The sequence below is a fragment of the Eimeria maxima genome, genomic scaffold, assembly GCF_000499605.1.
Source record: "Eimeria maxima Weybridge genomic scaffold, Emw_scaff5, whole genome shotgun sequence".
NCBI classification, from domain to species: Eukaryota; Apicomplexa; class Conoidasida; order Eucoccidiorida; family Eimeriidae; genus Eimeria; species Eimeria maxima.
This window is the reverse complement of record NW_013563876.1, coordinates 3556-21401: the sequence shown is the minus strand read 5'-3', so window position 1 is coordinate 21401 and position 17846 is coordinate 3556. Positions and strand designations below refer to the sequence as shown.

Genomic DNA, 17846 nt, shown 5'->3' with positions numbered 1-17846 from the left:
AGCTGCTTCATGAGGTGCTCCAGGGTTACAATAGCTGTAGTATTCGCGGGCAAAGGGATGGGTGTATCTTCATACTCCGCGGTTACGCACGCGGGTAAAGGTGAACAGAAATAAGGATTCTAGTAGCTATTCGGCACTGCAAATAGGCTCGCACTGAATATGCTCGAACATTGCCACCAAAGGCGCGTTAAGATTAGCAGGTTACGGGATATGAACTCCACAGTCTTGTGAAGGTTTTGGAGCAAAGCCAAGCAGTCGATGAGCGCAGGTGGATGCTACTAGGTTTGTAGATCTATACTTTGCAGACAACAGAACTACATAAGAAAAGCGCATATATGCTCGTGTACAGAGTTGAAGCAGACATGAGTGCATGAGCTTACACACGCCCTCATTTCGTGGGATTGCGGGTCCCCAGGAAGTTGAAGGCCACCCGCAGCTTTTCACCTGCTCTTGGAGGTTACTGTTGACTTTCGCCAAAGCTCCCGTGGGCCTCAGCAGTCACACAGCAATGTGGCCAATTGCGCTACATAGCACACCGAAACCAAAACGCCTACGACTAGGGCTAAAACACAGCGTGACCTGGACAGGGGCAGAGCTAAATACAGAAGACGTCCAACTGGACAGACTTAGCGTCAGCAACAGATGATGCAGCCTCCCACTCAAAGGACAGTTAGAACGAACCCTCGTGACAGGCTTGCACTTTGTAAAAATCACAGCACTCGAAGCTTTTCCAGAAAACACAACTTCCCTGATGAGTCGCTTCGAAAAGCATTGTTTCTCACGGTGACCCTCGAAAAACAATGGGACCCTGCTGGTGGTAGTACGGCAAAATTCTTGAAAAAGGATCCAGGAGCACGAACAGTATTACAGGCGAGCAGGTACACCCCACAACTGGGCTGGTTACACAGAATAGCTTGGGTTCTACAGAAGGGATGTGCTCACGTCTTCTTGCAGCTGCCGTACTCGTCGGGCTTCGCATTCCTGCAAAGCCCCTAGAAGGACCAATGTCTCATAACGCTGCACCGAATCACAGCACAACACACTTACGCCGTCCTCAGAATGCCGCCGCCGTGCTTCCTGTTGCAGCTATTGCTGCTACTAGGGAGAGGCTTACACGTCCATAGAACCTTGCGAGGGAGAAGGCAGCGACAACAAGAAACAACAGCAGGAAGCAGGAGTAGCAACACAGCACAAAGCCAGTGGTAGTTCTGGCAGCAGCCGCTGCTATGCTACAGCGGACCTCCAGCGCACTATTGCCCTGAGCAGAGAGGAAAACGCCACAGACAGACGTGCAGCACAGGCTAGCACATCGTATGGCAATCTGCATCTGCATATGACACCAAAGTATCCTCTTGGCATCCCGTCCCTACGCAAACTCGGTGCAGAATAACATCTGAGCGCTGGCAATATCAGTTACTCGGCTATTCAGAGAGTATAATGAGAGGAGACGTTGCAACTCACCTGCTCCAATTGCCGTTGTTGATGCGCTAGGGGTCGTAGAATCTCTGCGACTGCCATGCTGCGCTGCATCGACAAGTTCATGGCCTCAACACCTGTGGCTATCTGCTGCAGAAGGCCGATAACCGCTTTATTGCGTCCTTTTATGAACGCATGAGCAGCATCTATACCAGCGCAACACGATTTCAGCACAGGCAACATCAACAGTTCTGGTTTATTATTTCGAGCTATCAAAGGCGACAGTGCAGGGCAACTGAACCAGAAAGCACAGAGAGAGCTCACCAACTCGGCGCGCGAGAGAAAATATTGACACCAGGCGAGCTGTAGACTTCGGAGAGATAAAATGTCCGAACCTGCAGCCACGACACTCCAAGTAATCGATCACCATGTTCGGCTATGTGTCAAACTGGCTGGGATGTGCCGCGTTGCGCATAAAAAGATTTTATCCCAATCAGTTACCTAGACTGCGACAGTACCTGCTCAGTAGTTCCCTGTCTTCTATTTCTTGTGATACGATGTAGCAAGGGGCCGGGGGCTGCAGGTGGAGAGTTTGTTGCTGTTTGCTGCGCCATTGTGGTAGCAGTCGACTAATTTGGCTCTTTATGACCCTCGCAGCAGCTCTTGCAGCAGCTGCCGCAGCAGTAACAGTGGCTGACGCTGCTGTTGCTGCCCGAGGCTTCTGGAAGGGCTGTGGATTGACGCATCCTTGAGGAAGTGGCCCCCAGCTGCACGTGCGTGACAAAAAAGCAACAACTTCTCATTCAGTCCTGCTGTCTACTCAGGCGCTGGTCTCAGGCTCTTCAGTGAGGCAATTACGCAGCAGCGCACTGGAAGAATGTACATATCCAGCACATATCTGCTAGCCGATGCCCTAAGCATCTGTATCGTTCGGCGCTAAAGCACAGCTGCAGCCCGCCTCCTTGCCTGAATGCCCAATTGACGCCTGTAAGCTTCCGCAGTTCAAGAAGAAGCTCTTGATAGCCCACCGCGTTACTGCTCCTGCTTCTGTTGTTGGTGGACAAGGAAATACTGAAGCCCGGAAGCGAAGGTGCTGGGTAGTATACCCTGTGGCACACATAGCACGTTTTTAAAGCCAAGAAATGAGCTCCCGGTGGAGCCCTACAGAATCCCGTAAGGACTCTGGAGTAACACTTGACAAACTCAGCATTGACCAACCAGTCATCTCCAGCATGTCCTTCTAACTGTAGCTGAAGCATGGAGATGTTGTCCGCTAGATCTTTGCTGTGGCTGCTGTTGCCTAGAGTTTCCACCACTTGCTCAAGCTCCTGCGTCTTGGGAATTGGTAGCATTGCAACACTGCTTTGCTGTTGTTGGCCTTCCGGGGTATCTTGTTGCTGTTGCATGCTGCGTAGCAGCATTCCCTCAAGCATATCGTTCCCCAGAGGGAAATAGCGCGGCAGCATCTGCGCTCATACCTCATACCCGCATCCATCGATTCTGAAATTAAGTTATGAATGACTAGTCGTTGATGTGGCAATGACAAATTCCCTTCAAGGTGGTGGGCTCCCTGCCATAGCGTGCTGCCTACCGTGGGATCTTGCAACAATGATTTCAGCAGATTGGCAGAGTCCGCAGAAACAGCCGCTGCCAGCAGCAGCAAGCTGGCTCCAATGCAGCAGCATGCCCCAAACGCCCTCCAGCAACTGCTGCATGCAGCGTACAGCTTCCCCTGCTCAAGACAAGCCAGAACCCAACAGTTGATGGCGGGTGAAGACCTCTCACAGATACATCCCTAAAGTCAACAGGCAAAGGCTAAACCCTGCGAATACGTGACTTTCGTTTTCAAGGCCGGATTTTCCAGGGTTCGATGTGTATGTACCAAACCGTACCACCGGCTGTTCAGCAGCGAGCTGCCTCACAAAAGATGCTGCTGCTGCTGCTGCTGCCACGATAACTGCAGCCAGCAGCAGCAGTGGCATCAGTCGCAGCAGTTCTTCCGCGCTTCTGCTGCTGGCTTGCAGCAGCAGCCTCACGAATTCCCATAACTGAGGAAGCCCGTGTTGCAGCGCATCTTCTACATGCTGCTGTATTTGCAACAACTCCTTCTTTTGCTGCACCAGCTGATTCGGCTCTAGAACTCCATCAACGAACTGCCTCATCAGCACGTGTTGCTTCAGCGCACAATCCAGTGCATCCCCGATTGCAGACGCTGCAGCAGCGAGCTCCTCTGCACCCATGCAACGTAGCAACCCCTGCTGCTGCCTTTCAGTAGGAATTGCGAACTGCTGCTCCTTTTGGAGGTCATCTGTATCTAAATCAGTTCGACTATGAACTGGTATAGGCGTGAAGAAAAATTGTTCCGCTGCACCGTACGCGCTCCCGTTGCTCTTGTTGTTCGCTTCTCCGGGAGACTGGTTGGTACTGCCGCTGCTGCTGCTTTCGTCTGTGTTGTCGTTGCACCTGCTCCAACGATGCAATGGCAACAGCGCGGATAGAAAGCGCTTTGACCGTCTTAGAAGAGCCTTGCCCTGCAACAGGCGCCACTGCTGTTGTGGCGGCGGCAGCTGCACTTTTGTTTCCGCCTGAAGCAGCACATACTGAGAACCCAGCCAGGTCTTCCTCAGTTGCTGCGCTGCTGCTGCACCCTTCTGTAGCAGCTCTTCCAGATCTGACGCAGCAGTGGACGCAGGGGGAGCAGCATTTCCTGCATTAGGTACTGTAGGATGAACTGCGGCATATCCTCGCGCTGCAGCAATAGTAGCCGGCGCTGTAGATTCCCAGTTTGTAGGAAGCTGGCGTAGGCCTTCAAGGAGGCCAGAAAGACCTGTCTGCAGTCGTGACCCCTTGCGTTGCTCCTGCTGTAGGCCAGAGAATGCGTCAAAAGCCAGAGGGGCTTCGCAGCCAGCTGCCTTCAGACTGTCTGCTGCCGTTCCCGCAAGTGTCGCCGCAATGGCTGCCGTGGCTATTATCAACAAAAAGAGCATAACACTTCGCTTCCCTCCATTTTTGCTTTCTCTGCTGTAGGAGGTAGGCAGCAGCAGCAGCAAGGCAGCGTACGCAGCATCGCTGTTGCTGCGTCGCGCCTGTGACACTGTTTTTGCAGCTTCAGTAGCAGCATCAACTGTGCCACTGGTCCTACTGCGGGAGGTGAGTAGAAGCAACAGGGAAGAGAGCAGGAGCAACAAGAACGGCAGAAAAGAAAGAAAATAACGCAGCAACGGCACTGCTGCATCCCACTCAAGTCCGAATGACCACCAACCGCCCCTGCTGCTGCCTCTCGCCTCGCCAGCATCACTCACCCCATGCTGCACACCCTTCAATCTCTTAAGGAGCACTGGCAGATGCAGCGGGGAGTGTAGGAAACCGAAAGAACGCAGTAGAAGCGGGGCAAGATGGTTGATTCCAAGCTGCTGAAACAGTAGCACTTTCTGGCTTGGCACACCCTTGCAACCATCGAGGTGCTGTTTCCATGGTTTGCTGAACTCACGAGACCCTGAAGGGCCCCCAGCTTCATCGGTCACGAACCCCCTGTGCTGGCCGTTGCTGCTGCACTCCCTGCTGCTGTTGGGCCCTGTTGTGCCCTCACTTTTGTTAAAAATATTCTTCCGGCTGCCGTTTCCACATTTTGTACCTCTCGCGACACGGGAACGGCCGCCACACTCAGCATCTGCGCTTTGACTGCTCTGGAGGAGTTCATCTCCTTGTTGAAGCCCCTGCGCTTGCTTCTCGTTGGCGGTACATTTGATATTCCGCGAGAGTGTGTTCGCAAGGTGCGCACACACAGAAGCATGGAGAAGTAAAAGCGGTAACAACTGTGATGCCAGACGTTGCAGCCGCATAGCTGATAGCGAGCCCTCGAGGCTGGCTGCAGGAAGTGCTGCTCTTGAGGATGCCGCTACGGTTGTTGCTGGGGCTGCTTAGAGACGCAACGGTCAGCGCGCACCGCTGCTGGTATTACGTCATGAGGCGCATCCGTTGTGAAGACATCGGCTGTTGCAACAGCTTGTGCTCTTGCTGCTACTGCAGCTAGGAGGGCTTGTGTCTCGAGTGCGAGTTGTCCCGGAGGACGGCGACTTCGTAGCGACTTAGTCCCGTGAAATAAGGAAGAATAATGAAAGAGAAGCGGGCAGACAATCTGTGCGGTTTTCGTCTGGGTTCAAAACACTACAGTAAACATATAGCCACAAGGGGCCCCTCTCTCATGCCTGGGCAGAGCCGAGGGTCTTTTCTGAACCTGCGGCTTCGTTGAGAGAAGACAGATGCAAAGTAAAGGGATAAAGTTCTCTTACTATTAAATGGAATCACTTCAATAATTGCCGTTCGTGTATTTTAGCCTCTATGCGTAGCCCTCACTGCCGTGCTGCAACTAATCCTAGTCGGCTGTCGTCCCCCAACCGCCTTCGCTGCTCTCTCCAAACAGTAACACATCTGTATGCGCCATAGGAAATTAATACTCCACCGGAGTTTGTAATTCAAATATTGTGGGCGCTTGTATATACCCGAGTAAACGTGGCTTATTACACCGCTACAGCTATGGCGAGTGTGACGAAATATCCGATCGTATGTACACTCAGTAGATAGTGCTCTCGAATTTTCGCTGGCACGTTGCTACATGGCGACAAGGCCATCTAATTGCCTACTTCCAACGTAATGCTTATGGCAATGTTGAGTAGGTTTCCATTACTTTGTTTCCTGCGTGGCACCTAGTTGTTTCTTCAAACCCCACTGCGCACTTCATTGGCTTCACCACGAATTCCACTGAAGAGAGAACCTGTCTAGCAGCGGGTGAAGGTGAAGACAGAAAACAAAAAAAAAGACACAGCGCGACATCGCAAAACGAAGGGCCACCGAAGTGCAAACAAGAAGACACTCAGAAACCTCCATGGGGAAGATCTGTCCAGCTCTTCCTGTTCGCTCCGTTAAGCTCTTCAATGTACTGTCAGATGGTGTTGGAGTCTTGTTGTTGTCGGCTGCTGCGATGGCTATCTTGCGCCCCAGCTGGGGTGGAGGTGCTTACTTCTAAAAGGCTGAGCACGCATTTGCTTAGTCGTGGGTGTCACATAGCTGAACAGCATGCTCACCAAAAATTTGCTGTCTAGGCGGACTTCGACGCTGGATACCTTAACTAAGTGCTCTCAACCGATGCAACTGCTCGCCGTCCACGACTTGATGGCGACTACTGACGTAACTGACCACGACACCGCTGCACACAACGAAGTAGTAGTGCTCCGTTAAAATTGGGTTTGAAGGAGAGACTGCCAACTATGAGATAGGCCACAAGCAAAGTCATCCAGTACACCCACCATGGGGCAATCAATTACGTGTCTTTGGAAGCCCTAGTATAACCCACTTTTGTGGTCCAACGCCGCCACCCTCAAGGGATGTAAGGCGCTTGTACTACCGTAATTTGGCAAATAAATTAAAAATTAAACGGTCTGGTGAGCCAAAATCACTCTTTCAAACGAGCATCTATGCAGAAGTGTGTAACCAAACTTTCTGCACCCGTTGTGCGAGTAGAAGGCCCACACCTTCAGGTCCAGGCATTGCTGGCCTAATTTTGCAAAACTGAACTTGAACAAACGTTTTTCCACTTCTCCCTGCAGTACAGTCTGCTGTAAAGTATACTCAGTGAACTGTAAATGCAACGCTGACCCACGGCAAACAACAGACAAAATACAGCGGCAGGGCCACTCCTGTTGAACTGTACACAGTAATCCATGCAAATCTGGACGTTCAAATCACCCCTAAAGACAAGACACTGCTGCAACTAGCAGATGACCTGCTCCCCATGTTGCAACGCGCTGTAACCTCAACCGACAGCCTGCGCGCCAGTTTCGGTAGCAACTTCCGAACAGTGCGGTCCGGAATAAATGAAGCATATTCCCAAATAAACACGCGGATATCAATAAACACACGGAGAGCAATCCAAACACTTAAGAGCAGTGCCTCCTTCCTGTTGCATCTACGGTGTCCAGTTGCTTGCAGCCATAAGCTTGCCATCAGGGCGCCCCGTTTCTGCAGCAGCGGCTGGGCCTTGAACGCAGCATCCCACTCACAGCCGTCTGACGTCCTTAAATTCCGACTAACCTGGCCCTGCGTGGCTTTCGGAGAGCAGCTAGTCCCCACAACCAAAGGAGCAGGCCAGTGGAGAATGCTGCTGCATGGAGGAAGACTTCCTCCGGATTTTTCTCTGCATATGATTCAAGCCTAAAGAACACAATGCAAACACCCCCACCACGAAATGGTCGAAATACGTCCAAAACAGCTCTTTGTATAACAGGTATATATGTATAAACTGCTCAACAGGTTATAGCAGTCCCACAGCTGCACCCAGGCTCACCTCTCCAGGATTATCTCCGCCTTGCTCCGAGGCACTTCTCCTGCCACCACATCGGCTACCTGTTTCGCCTGCACGAAAAGATCTTTAAAAGGGGGCATCGCTTTGGGGTAGGTAACGAACATTGCGTAGAGGATTGTTCCCAAGATGAGGGTGAATCCTAGGAGTAAGCGCATTACTCCCCTAGTCCCTGAGAGTTCTACCGTGTACTGTGGACTTAACAGTACAACGTCCTGCGAATCGGCATGTGTCAAGAGTTTCGAATCTTCAACCGTCACCTGTGGCCCTCCTGCGAAATCCCTGACCTCAACTGCTGAGGAGCAGCACGAGTTGCATAGCAAACAAACAACAAGTGCATTCAGCGCAAGACCCCAACGAAGCAACATTCTCGTTGGCAGGGTAGACAGGCAAAAAGGTGAATTCAATACCCCTGGGAACGGGACGGACCGTTGCTACGGGAACTTCGCAGACAGAAAGATCACGAATAAACGGGTAAGCAGTTCAAAAAGGGCATAAACCATCCAAAATGAAACAAAAAGCACTGAGATGCAAACTAACGTTCTAAAGCAAACTTCTGCAACAACGACAAGCAGCTGTAGAGCCCGCAACTGCGAGCCGCGTCGCTCGAGCTGGACTTCCGATGCTGCATTTGGTGAGACTGGCTGCTTCCCGCAACTTTAGTGGCGATATGCTGAAAAGCAAAATAACTAGGATCTAATATGTCTGACAATTTCCCCCCATATTTCTTTTGCGCCCTCCAGCACCTCTTAATTCGAACCGTGACATAACCTTCGGGCGCCGGGGGAGTTTCGTGGCAACACAGCTCCACGATGTAACGCGTAGATTTGTCCCTGAACCGCTCATTCCGTAGGGAGTTTGCCACCTCGAAGTATTGATTTCAAGCATTTGGCCTTGTGCCGTTCAAGTTATGTCGAAAGTGCAGTAGGTTCTGTCGCGAGGGTCGCCAGGGTGGAAGTGGAAGCTAATTTCTCGTCTGCGAGACAGGCCATCAGTAGTTGCGCGTTACTTTATACGATGTCAGAAAATCTGTACGATACTGGAAAGTGTCTGAATCTGGGGGATGAGCCCTTTTCTGGCCCTAGTAGACGACCGGCAAGGCAGAAGTGCCCAACAATTATATCGAGTGTTAATGCCCCTGTAGACGAGGAGGCTTGTTTGTGGCTACTTGTTGTGCTGGCATGTGGGGCCGCATTGCACCACTTGTTGTGGCAAGGTACTCTGCAAAAGCTATTTCGCCTCATCTCCCACAGCCAAAGGCTTTTTTCGGCGGCGCCTGGCACTCCTGGGATTTGGCGAAGGAGGCCAGCTGCTTCTATGGAGCTCCAGTCCTAGTGCCTTGATTCCCTTGCAGTTCGCAAGTCCTTAGATGAATGGAGACCGCTGTTACACTTGGTATGATTGATTGCACTGCATGTTTCACTGGGTAGGTGCGCGCAGCACCACCATAGAGCGCCCTGATGCGCAGCAGTGAGTGGTAGTAAGCAGTGTCATCTAGTTGGTGCAAGTGCAGTCCCAGCATCCCTTCTAGGGGAATGCTCTTTTACACCTACTTAACTGGCGATTAATGCCACACCCTTTGCATGCCAACACGGTAGGACTGTAGCTCTGCTTCGATGGTAGTGGATTTTCTTCTTGGCCTTCTCGAGCTTTAATTGCGTTTCCAGCACCCATTAGAAGAACTGTGTCTTCTATTGGAATGTTATTGGAAGGGGAGATACAACAAACCAGGCTATACCTAAGGAGGGGTACCGCTTTTCCGGATCGCGTGGGGATTGGGGAGGCTTTACTCAATGCGCTGCGATGTAGCCGGGAGCAGTCTATGGCGTATATGATATAATTCAAACTAAGGGAATTTATAAAAAGAGTGGCTCATTCAACAGATGGAGTCCCTTGTTAACAGAAATTCAACGGTGAACGGTACTCCTCAGTATCGACGATTTGTAGCAGAGGTGCCGTTTGGATGGGGCAAGACATTCCCAGGGAGGAGTCCAACGGAAGGAATCGAGTGGTTAAACTGTGGAATTTGCCAAAATGGTGGAGTACGTAGACATGACAGAGCAAACTAAATGCCAATTCCCCCACGGAATAGAAAGAAAGTGATCCTGTACATAACAGTCAAGAGGGAGTCTACGGGCACTCATACAGAAAGTGCAGCCTTAGTGCCAACGGAATACGATGAGCTTGGGTGGATTCGGCAGTACGGAATCCGGTGGCAACTATCGAATGGCGTGCCTGTCTCGTCGGCAACAAGAACAGGCATTTCGACACAGAGCCTGCCAGACAGCGATGGGGCTGAAGGTGGTGACTGCCACACTTGCAGATGAGCCTCCAGTCGACTCTGCCTGCCCAAATCTGCGTGTTCAGGCTTTGCTAGCGCCACTTGGCAGAGGGTGCACGATGGGTCTGGTTTCAGAAACAACATAAACAGGGTGCAATCTAGCACTTGCGGATTTCTTCTAAATATATCACTCTGGTGCCCAATGGATCTCAAGACCCTCAGAAATTAGCCGTTAGTCGACAGTTAACAAACAGCAGACGTTAGTACCGAAGGATGTCAATACCTTCCTCTCCGCAACTTGAGACACAAACGGCAACCCACCTGCGAAACCAACATAATTGATAAATTCAGGAGGGCTCATGAGCCCTCCCACTTCACTGGCAAAGAACTGGAGCAGTAAAGGAACACCAGTCTACAAATGTGGTGGAAACCTCATTTAGCTGCCACCCAACGTACCTCTGCATATCCACTAGGTGCACGCTCGATACAGACTCGCGACAACGGGCGACATTAACCCGTAGTCATCTACGATGGGCCCCTATTTCATATCTCCATTTAAGCTTCCTAAAAAAAGAGGGGGAAGGAATGTCTCAGTCTCTGACCCGTAGTAATCCCGTGCCTCTGCTCCAGTGCAGGTCTCATCGACACTCCCAAACCTTGGTCGGCTAGCGTATGGTCGGAGGTTGATGCTCTTATTGCCTCTATGAAATGGCCTGATTTTTCATTTGTAGTACTGTATGTGCTTTTCGTGCTGGATAGGCATTTATGCCCCATTTTAGGTCCATGGTAGTGCCTGTGTACTCCAACAAGGGATGATACTGGTGACAAAGCCCTCGTTTACTTCTGTCAGCGTTTACTCCAGCTTACGGATGTTGAAGTGCTCAAGGAGAGAAGAGAAACAAATTCAGAGGTCACAAGGCAGACAACGGTGACGGGTTTCGGAGAATTGCCCCTGAATTCCGCGCGCGCATCTATGTGTTTCCCTTTGTGTGGGGGAGAAAACTGGACTCGAGGGCGCAAGGGGCCAATATTTATTTCCGCTAGTCAACAATTCTGGTCTACACTTTCCGTTTCGAAGGGGACAAGGAGCCCGTATTCTCCTATCTATCTATTTGAAGGTGCATCAGACTGCATTTTTATACTGCTATATTTTGAAGCTAGGCTCCCATGGCTGGCCTATTGCGGTGGCCATCCCAACCTATGCAGAATGGTCAAAAATCAACCGATTCTTTGGATATGCTTTAGCAGAGAAGCGGTTCATGCCTGTGTGTAGGCATGCCTTAGCCTCACGCAGTGGAGAGCAGCACCTGTTCCACCACTTGCATCAGTCACTAATAGTTTACTCTCGGTTTCTTTTGCTGTGACTTGCATGTAAGCCCACATCTGGCGTGTCCCTGTGTGTACCATTGCTGTTATTGGGTCTCGCTATTCCGGCGGGCTGTTTCTTTGTCGGGGGGAGGGTCTGGGTGGGTAGGCGGGCGACGAGCAATCATGCGCTGACGAATGTAGATGCACGTGTATCTTCGATCGGGAATTCCAAATAAGTGTTCAAGAAGTGCACATGATTAGGCGGGATAGTGGTGGCTTGCTTGCGCTTGCCAATGGGGTTGCCTAGAGGTAACAGCTAAAGCAGGAAGTGCTGCAACACTATGGGGTTGCCCAGAGGCAACGGGTAAAGCAGGAAGTGCTGCAACACTACAGCTGCGAACCATGAACTCGCTGTAACGACGGTCCTGGGTCTTATCTGAGGGCAATTGCGTGCTGCAGTGGAGCCAAAACACTTAAGGTAGAGTTCCTGAAGAGAATCTGGCCTTTCTTAGTAAGCTTGATTCATCCTGAGAACAGCGGCTCAAGCGCCTGGAGCTGGGGGAGAGCAGGCTGCCTGCCATGAGTTGCAGCACATACTGCTGCATCTATAGCGACAAGGCAACCCTATCTACATTCACAAGCAAGCCATCTTGTCTGTATGCACCGACACTTTAGATAGTTGTTGAGAGCTTTTCCTTGCTTACCGGTCGTGCACTAGGACCATGTAAGTGTTCGTATGCCAAGTGCAGACACAAACGCCAAATTCGGGCGTACTATTCCACTGCCGCACATGTAAGTACAGACATGTTCTCTTGTCTACATGCTTGAGCATTGTACACAAATGTTGTTGACGTTTGCTCGTACGCCGGTTACACACTAAGGCCGAGTAAAGGGCCCCTTGCCAACCTAAGGGTGCTACAAAGCGTTTGAGGGCGCTGCGCTCAGGATATGTGGGACTGAATGGGAAATAAGTGCTCTGGGAGAAGGCTAGGCTTAAGTATTTTGGTCTTTTTGCACCTCACGAATGTCTTGAGACTAGTTTGAGGACTCCAGCAACAAGCACGCCTTCGTGAAAGCCCTTCTGCGCGGCAGCAGTGGAAACACAACTAACACAACAAAGCCAGCTATTCCGTGTGCAGTAACAGTGTAGGCAAATATTAAACACTAAATTATTCCTCACCACCCAGCATGCATGCAAGAAGGAATATATGTATCAAGTTCAGACAGCCCATGGAATAGAGCATGCGGCAAGGCTGTTTAGATATCCTATCTGCAGCTGTCTTGAAATAAGAAAACAGTCTTCTTGAAATATCACCGTCGAAGACAGGCTTATTTTTTTTATTTTCAATAGTTATGCAGGAGAAAAGAGTGATCAAGATCTCACTGACTACGGCTAACGTTTCGTCTTGCTGAATTGTTCTAGATGAGAGTCGACCGGGGGACGAGGAGCAGCACGCAGGGCTATGTTTGCACCGAACTGTGGGATCAAACGCCAGTGGTCCTTAGATTTGCAAGCTCAAAAGCGGGTACGGCTAATTAAACTCCACTCTTATCTTCCCCAGAGCCTTTCATTCACTTATATTTGTGGAGAATCGGGTGCGGGGCCGATTGTGCCCCAGCTCCCCACTGAAACTTTGTGGAGCGTATGGGCTGCAGCCCTTGGCACATGTTTTTCTGGCTCAAACACTGGGTTGTCTTTTAATATTTGTACTCTGGATAGCCGAAGAAAACCCAGGGATCCCTCATGAGGGCCCCATCCCTGTATCACCTTTTTAGCCCTGGGTTTCTGGGCTGCCTGGTTGGGGTCCCTAGTAGCGCCGTTTCCCACACCAAAGCTAAGCCCTGTGCGCTCTAAATATGAAGCATTTTCAACTACTTGTTGTAGCGGTGGCACTGCTGGATTTCTGCTTAGCTGTGCAGCCACCTCAGGACAATGTTTCTGGACAAGGCCGCTCTGCTGCCTCGCCAGCAACACAACCGCCGGCAGCAGTTACACCAGCAGCAGCCGTATTGAATCCTTCGCAGTCAGTGCAGAAAACGCTCCTTCGTGCGGGGCGCAACGCTTTAGCGGAAGGGAACGATGGGAGGCATACCGGCGAGGCCTCTGCCGCTGCTCAGGCTCAAGTTACCAGCTTGCTACCTGGAGAGGGAGGAGTCCCTGAGGATATATCCTCCTCGTCAACGTCGGAGGCTGTTCCTGATGAGAACAAGTCAGAACAAGATGAGAACTCACGCACAACCCTAGAGAAACTGCTAGCCGAGGCGACTGTCGTGCAAGGTGAAGCTGCGAGGTCATCAAGCCAGCGAGAGGAGAAGCCGCGGCGGCCTCCTCGAAGGAGGAATCCCCAAGAGGTTCCTTTTCCACCTCCAAGTAGTGCTGTAACACGGAGCGTAAAGGACGACGTAGAAACCCCAATGACCCTGGATGACGTCTTCAGTCAGATAGCGAAGGTCTCCCTTTTCTCTAGAAAAACATCATCAAGAGTGCCTATGACACCCCGGAAGAGGATAATCAAAAGGCCCGTGAGGAGAAAGAAAAGCAGGTGGGGATCTTTCACGAAAAATCCCGACTCCGACTCCGACGACGATTCCCCTATCCTCGCCGTCATGCCAAGACAGCCTTTCCACGTGCCATACCAAATTTCTAAGGGGAAGTGGCCTTCCTCAGAGACTGAGCACTCCAACACACCTCAAGCTGCCCTGCATCAGCTGCTGTCAGACACAGCAGGCTCTATGGGCATCGGCGCCTGGACTATTGTCGGCCCGTCGGAACAACCCGCGGAGGAGCCGAAACCTAGGGAAGAGGAGGTCCCTGCATTGCCGCCCAAAGACTCCCGAGATACTTTAGAAGATTTGTTACAACAAGCAACTGCAACTATTGCCTCTGCTAGACGCCGCAAGAAGCGACGGAACCGCCGCCTTGGTAAAAAGTATTCGAAGATGAGCAAAGGACAAGGTGGAAAAGATGACGAACCGATCCTTGCAGTGTTACCGAGGAGAGCAGAGAGTTCTCACACATCAACATCTATTCAGGAAAGTATCGAGCCTCCCCCAGAGAACCTTCTGAACCAGACGGCCAACCCCCAGGAAGCCTTGCAGCAGATGCTGGCGAATTCTATGGGATTCGCTTCTTGGGACGAAACTGAAGAAAACCCTGAAGAAAACCCTGATACAGTAGCAAAAGTTGAGGGGAGTGAGGAATCCAAGGAAGGAAACCCCGCACATGTCACCAAAGACTCCTCCACAGTCTCGTCCGACGGCCCTCAGCCACAGGCCGTACAAGGGCTCAATTCCTCTGAAAACGCCTTGGGACCTCAACCTACTAATACACTCGAAAATATAAAATCCCCAGAGACAAACGAGAATGCGGAGACTATCAGTGAGCCATCACCTCTAACGCCTCGAAAAGCAGCAGCCGCAGCGGCAGCGTGGGACATGAAGCTACTTACTTCTGTTGCTCGTAAGACAGCAGCAACGGCGAAAGCAGCGAGGGTTGCTGCGTCACTAGCAAGAGGAATCTCAGGTGAGAATGCATGCTGTACTCGGATAGCCAACCAGGTTAGCCTGTGCACCGCAGAGATCTGAAAGCACGTGCACATTTTGCCTGAGTAACAAAATGTTTATGATTGTATGCTCTCGCCGTTGGTGGTGTTGGGGCTGCGCAGCTCTGCCGGGACCAGAGAAAGGCCAAATGCCGAGGTTTCAATTTCGTCGTACTGCCATCCCGTTGAAGTGGGAAGAGGATGAGTCAATTTCTGAAGAAACGACGACGGAGTCCGACGAATCGCAATCTTCGGATGCGAGCACTCCCGCGGGTGCATGGGACACTTCTTCTTTGCCTAGCGATGGAGCGGACGAAGGTTTTAAAGGCTTATCTCACCCTCAGTGGCCACCCGTCAGTCCAACCATGACGGAACTGCCGGGCAGCTCTCAGTCAGACGGATCCCCGTCTTCTGTTCTCTTCCCTTCTCAGCAGGCTCTATTGATGGGGTCAGCAGATAGGACGCCACATTCGTCGGGGCAGTACGCAGAAGATCCGGACTTTGGGAAGGAAACCCTTTGGGAAGACCCAACACCATTCGGCGCCCTGCACGAGGGTCCAGAAGAATTTGCGGCAGCGAACCTGTTGGGGACCCCTACCGGAGGGGTGGTTCAAGCAGCGCAACAGATGCAACAAGAAAACTTCTCTGCAGCAGGACAGCACGTGCTGAGAAATGCAAAAGACCCCCTCGAAGGAAGTAGCCAAACATTGTTCCCTTCGCCGGTGCAGCGAAACGCAGCAACAGCTGACAAGTTTCAACCACCGGCATCCCCGGTTCCTCGGATGGAAGGGCCCCACCACCCTGGAGGAGGTTCCTTTGAGGATGAGGAAGGCAGCGCAGACAACCCGTTCACGCTGTCAGGGGGGTGGGGCCCGGCTACAGTTTTTGGGCTGATGATGGTGGTCGGCCTTTTCGCAGGACTCGGCATGTGGCTGCGCTCTCAATGTAAGCATGCAACGTTTGTCTCGAAATGTTGAAATGAAAGTTCTAGCTGTAAGGCCTCTACCTGCTTTCTGCCACTTATGCGTTGTGTCTTGTAGCTGAACGAGCACATAGTATAGAAATATCCTTTGTATACTTGCTTGCGATTCAGGTGCCAAAAGGGCTAACAAAAATGCAGCTAAAGACAAGGACTGCTCATACACGCACAGCAGCATATGGGCTACCTCTGCGGAGCTGTCCGCTACAGCGTGAAGCCGGCGGGTCTGGTGCACCTGTGCAGCTGTGCAGGGAGCTGTGCCTTGCAGTAGTGAAGCACTACGTGCAGAAAGAATTCAGTGGTGGAATCGTATGATAAGCATACAAAAGAGCATGTTTTTGCTTGCAGACAGTGGGTCCAGGTGTACAGCGAACGTGCCCAGCCGTCGGCAAGTCAATGTACAATGGCGAAAATTCTGTGTGCAACGGTCCTTGTATATGTTTTGCGCTGTGACCAGCGGTTTGATTTGGGTTGGGGACTTCCGTCGTCTGTACACTGGCGAGGTGCGTGCCTTTGCATCAACAGCGCTGCGCATTCACTCGCGTGATACGTTTCAACGGTTTCTCTGTTTCCCCACCTCACGTTTGCACTCAGGCTCGAGTCTCTTATCGAGCTAAATTGCCTTAGCTCAAAGGCATTGCCGAATGGCCGGCCGGCGGTGGTAGTGCCGCTTGTATCCAACGTCCCTTTGACGGGCCCTACTGTACCCATATAGTTTGCTGTGTAGAGGCCACTCACTACACACTACCTTCAGCGGAGGGGAGGAAGGGGGGTTGGGGGTCAGGGTGCACAGGAACACTCCTCTAGAGTGGGGTCGGGCTCAGTTCAAAACCAGGTGGCTGAGCTGCGAGCTGCTAATAGTGCAGGTCCCTCTAGAATTGGCAATAAGCGCTGTGCAGTGTACAGGCATGTGTTTGTCTGTTCTGCTTCTTTTCGTGCTATTTTGCCGATAGCACCCTGTAAACCCATAAGGCCTCAATTTTAAAATATATAAACAAACAACCTCCGTAGCCATTGATAGCTAGCTAGCTGGCCAGATAGCTAGATCGCTAGCCACAACAAGTTTATCCGGTTAAAAGGTAGGTATATATACATATATATGCCTCTCCTCTTCGCCAAAAATAATTTGCGGCTTTATTATAAAGCAACTGACGATGTAGGGGGAGCAAGGACCCACAAGGAATTAAGTAGTAGTAGTAGTCCCAAGGACTAGCATAGAAATGGTTCCTTTGTCTCTGTGGTTGTATTCAACGCTGTTGTGGCCAAGCGGCAGGTTGCTGCGGCTGCAGCTGCTGTAGTTGCTGCTGTGGCTGTTGTAGCTGCTGCAGCTGCTGTAGCAGCTGCGCAGTCGGTACGCCCACCGAAGGCTGCTGGCCTGCCATCTGGAGCTGTTGCTGCTGCCTCTGCAGAAGAAGCTGCTGCTGCAGAAGCTGCTGCTGCAATTGTTGCGGTCGTTGCTGCAGCAGCAACTGAGGATGCTGCTGCTGAAACATCTGAAGGGGCGGTAGTGGGCCTGCGCTAGAAGAAGCACTGGCAGTAACATTTTGCTGAACTTGCTGCTGCTGCGGCAGGACTTGCTGTTTTGCAGCATCCAGTACTTGGTGCTGCTGCAGTTGTTGGTGTTGCAGTTGCTGCTGCAGCACATTCAGTTGTCTATTTTGCCGCAGTAGCTGCTGCTGCTGCTGAGAAAGCCCAGGAAGCGGAGCACCAATTGCCCCCGGAAGAGCCCCAAGGGGAGGCCCCGGCAGAGTTGACCCGGGAAGGGGAGGACCTGGGCGTCGTAGGCGTTGCTGTTGCAGTTGTTGCTGCTGCAGCTGTTGCTGCTGCAGCAGGTGTGCGCTTGCAACTCCCTGCTGCTGCTGCAGCAACAGCTGCTGTTGCATTTGGTGCTGCAGCTGCTGTTTTTGCTGCGGCGTGCTCAGCAGCAAATCGTACAGGGCATCGAAATGTAAAGGAAGGTTC

The 17846-nt window shown here is 51.6% G+C and overlaps 4 protein-coding genes across 4 annotated transcripts in view; 1 reads left to right on the top strand and 3 right to left on the bottom strand.

Annotated features, from left to right (window-relative positions):
- Window positions 1–457: 457 nt before the first annotated feature.
- EMWEY_00000790 (hypothetical protein, conserved) lies at window positions 458–5258 on the bottom strand (the record flags this gene model as incomplete). Its single annotated transcript, XM_013478566.1, has 9 exons — window positions 458–523; window positions 943–1017; window positions 1241–1258; window positions 1462–1622; window positions 1741–1811; window positions 1935–2183; window positions 2542–2882; window positions 3008–3148; window positions 3309–5258. The coding sequence occupies 9 exons, from the start codon at window positions 5256–5258 to the stop codon at window positions 458–460; spliced, it is 3072 nt and encodes a 1023-aa protein (XP_013334020.1).
- A 1786-nt stretch (window positions 5259–7044) lies between these two features.
- On the bottom strand, window positions 7045–8142 carry EMWEY_00000780 (hypothetical protein, conserved; the record flags this gene model as incomplete). Its single annotated transcript, XM_013478565.1, has 3 exons — window positions 7045–7144; window positions 7507–7626; window positions 7760–8142. The coding sequence occupies 3 exons, from the start codon at window positions 8140–8142 to the stop codon at window positions 7045–7047; spliced, it is 603 nt and encodes a 200-aa protein (XP_013334019.1).
- A 5078-nt stretch (window positions 8143–13220) lies between these two features.
- On the top strand, window positions 13221–16099 carry EMWEY_00000770 (hypothetical protein, conserved; the record flags this gene model as incomplete). The annotated part of the gene is made up of 3 exons (XM_013478564.1): window positions 13221–14823; window positions 15029–15850; window positions 15999–16099. The coding sequence occupies 3 exons, from the start codon at window positions 13221–13223 to the stop codon at window positions 16097–16099; spliced, it is 2526 nt and encodes an 841-aa protein (XP_013334018.1).
- A 1032-nt stretch (window positions 16100–17131) lies between these two features.
- EMWEY_00000760 (hypothetical protein, conserved) overlaps window positions 17132–17846 on the bottom strand; it is a gene marked incomplete at both ends in the record, with an annotated part of 3393 nt that continues 2678 nt past the window's right edge. Inside the window, one exon of the mRNA XM_013478563.1 lies at window positions 17132–17846. This exon is cut by the window's right edge and continues 706 nt beyond it. Within this exon, the coding sequence (XP_013334017.1) occupies window positions 17132–17846 (715 nt within the window).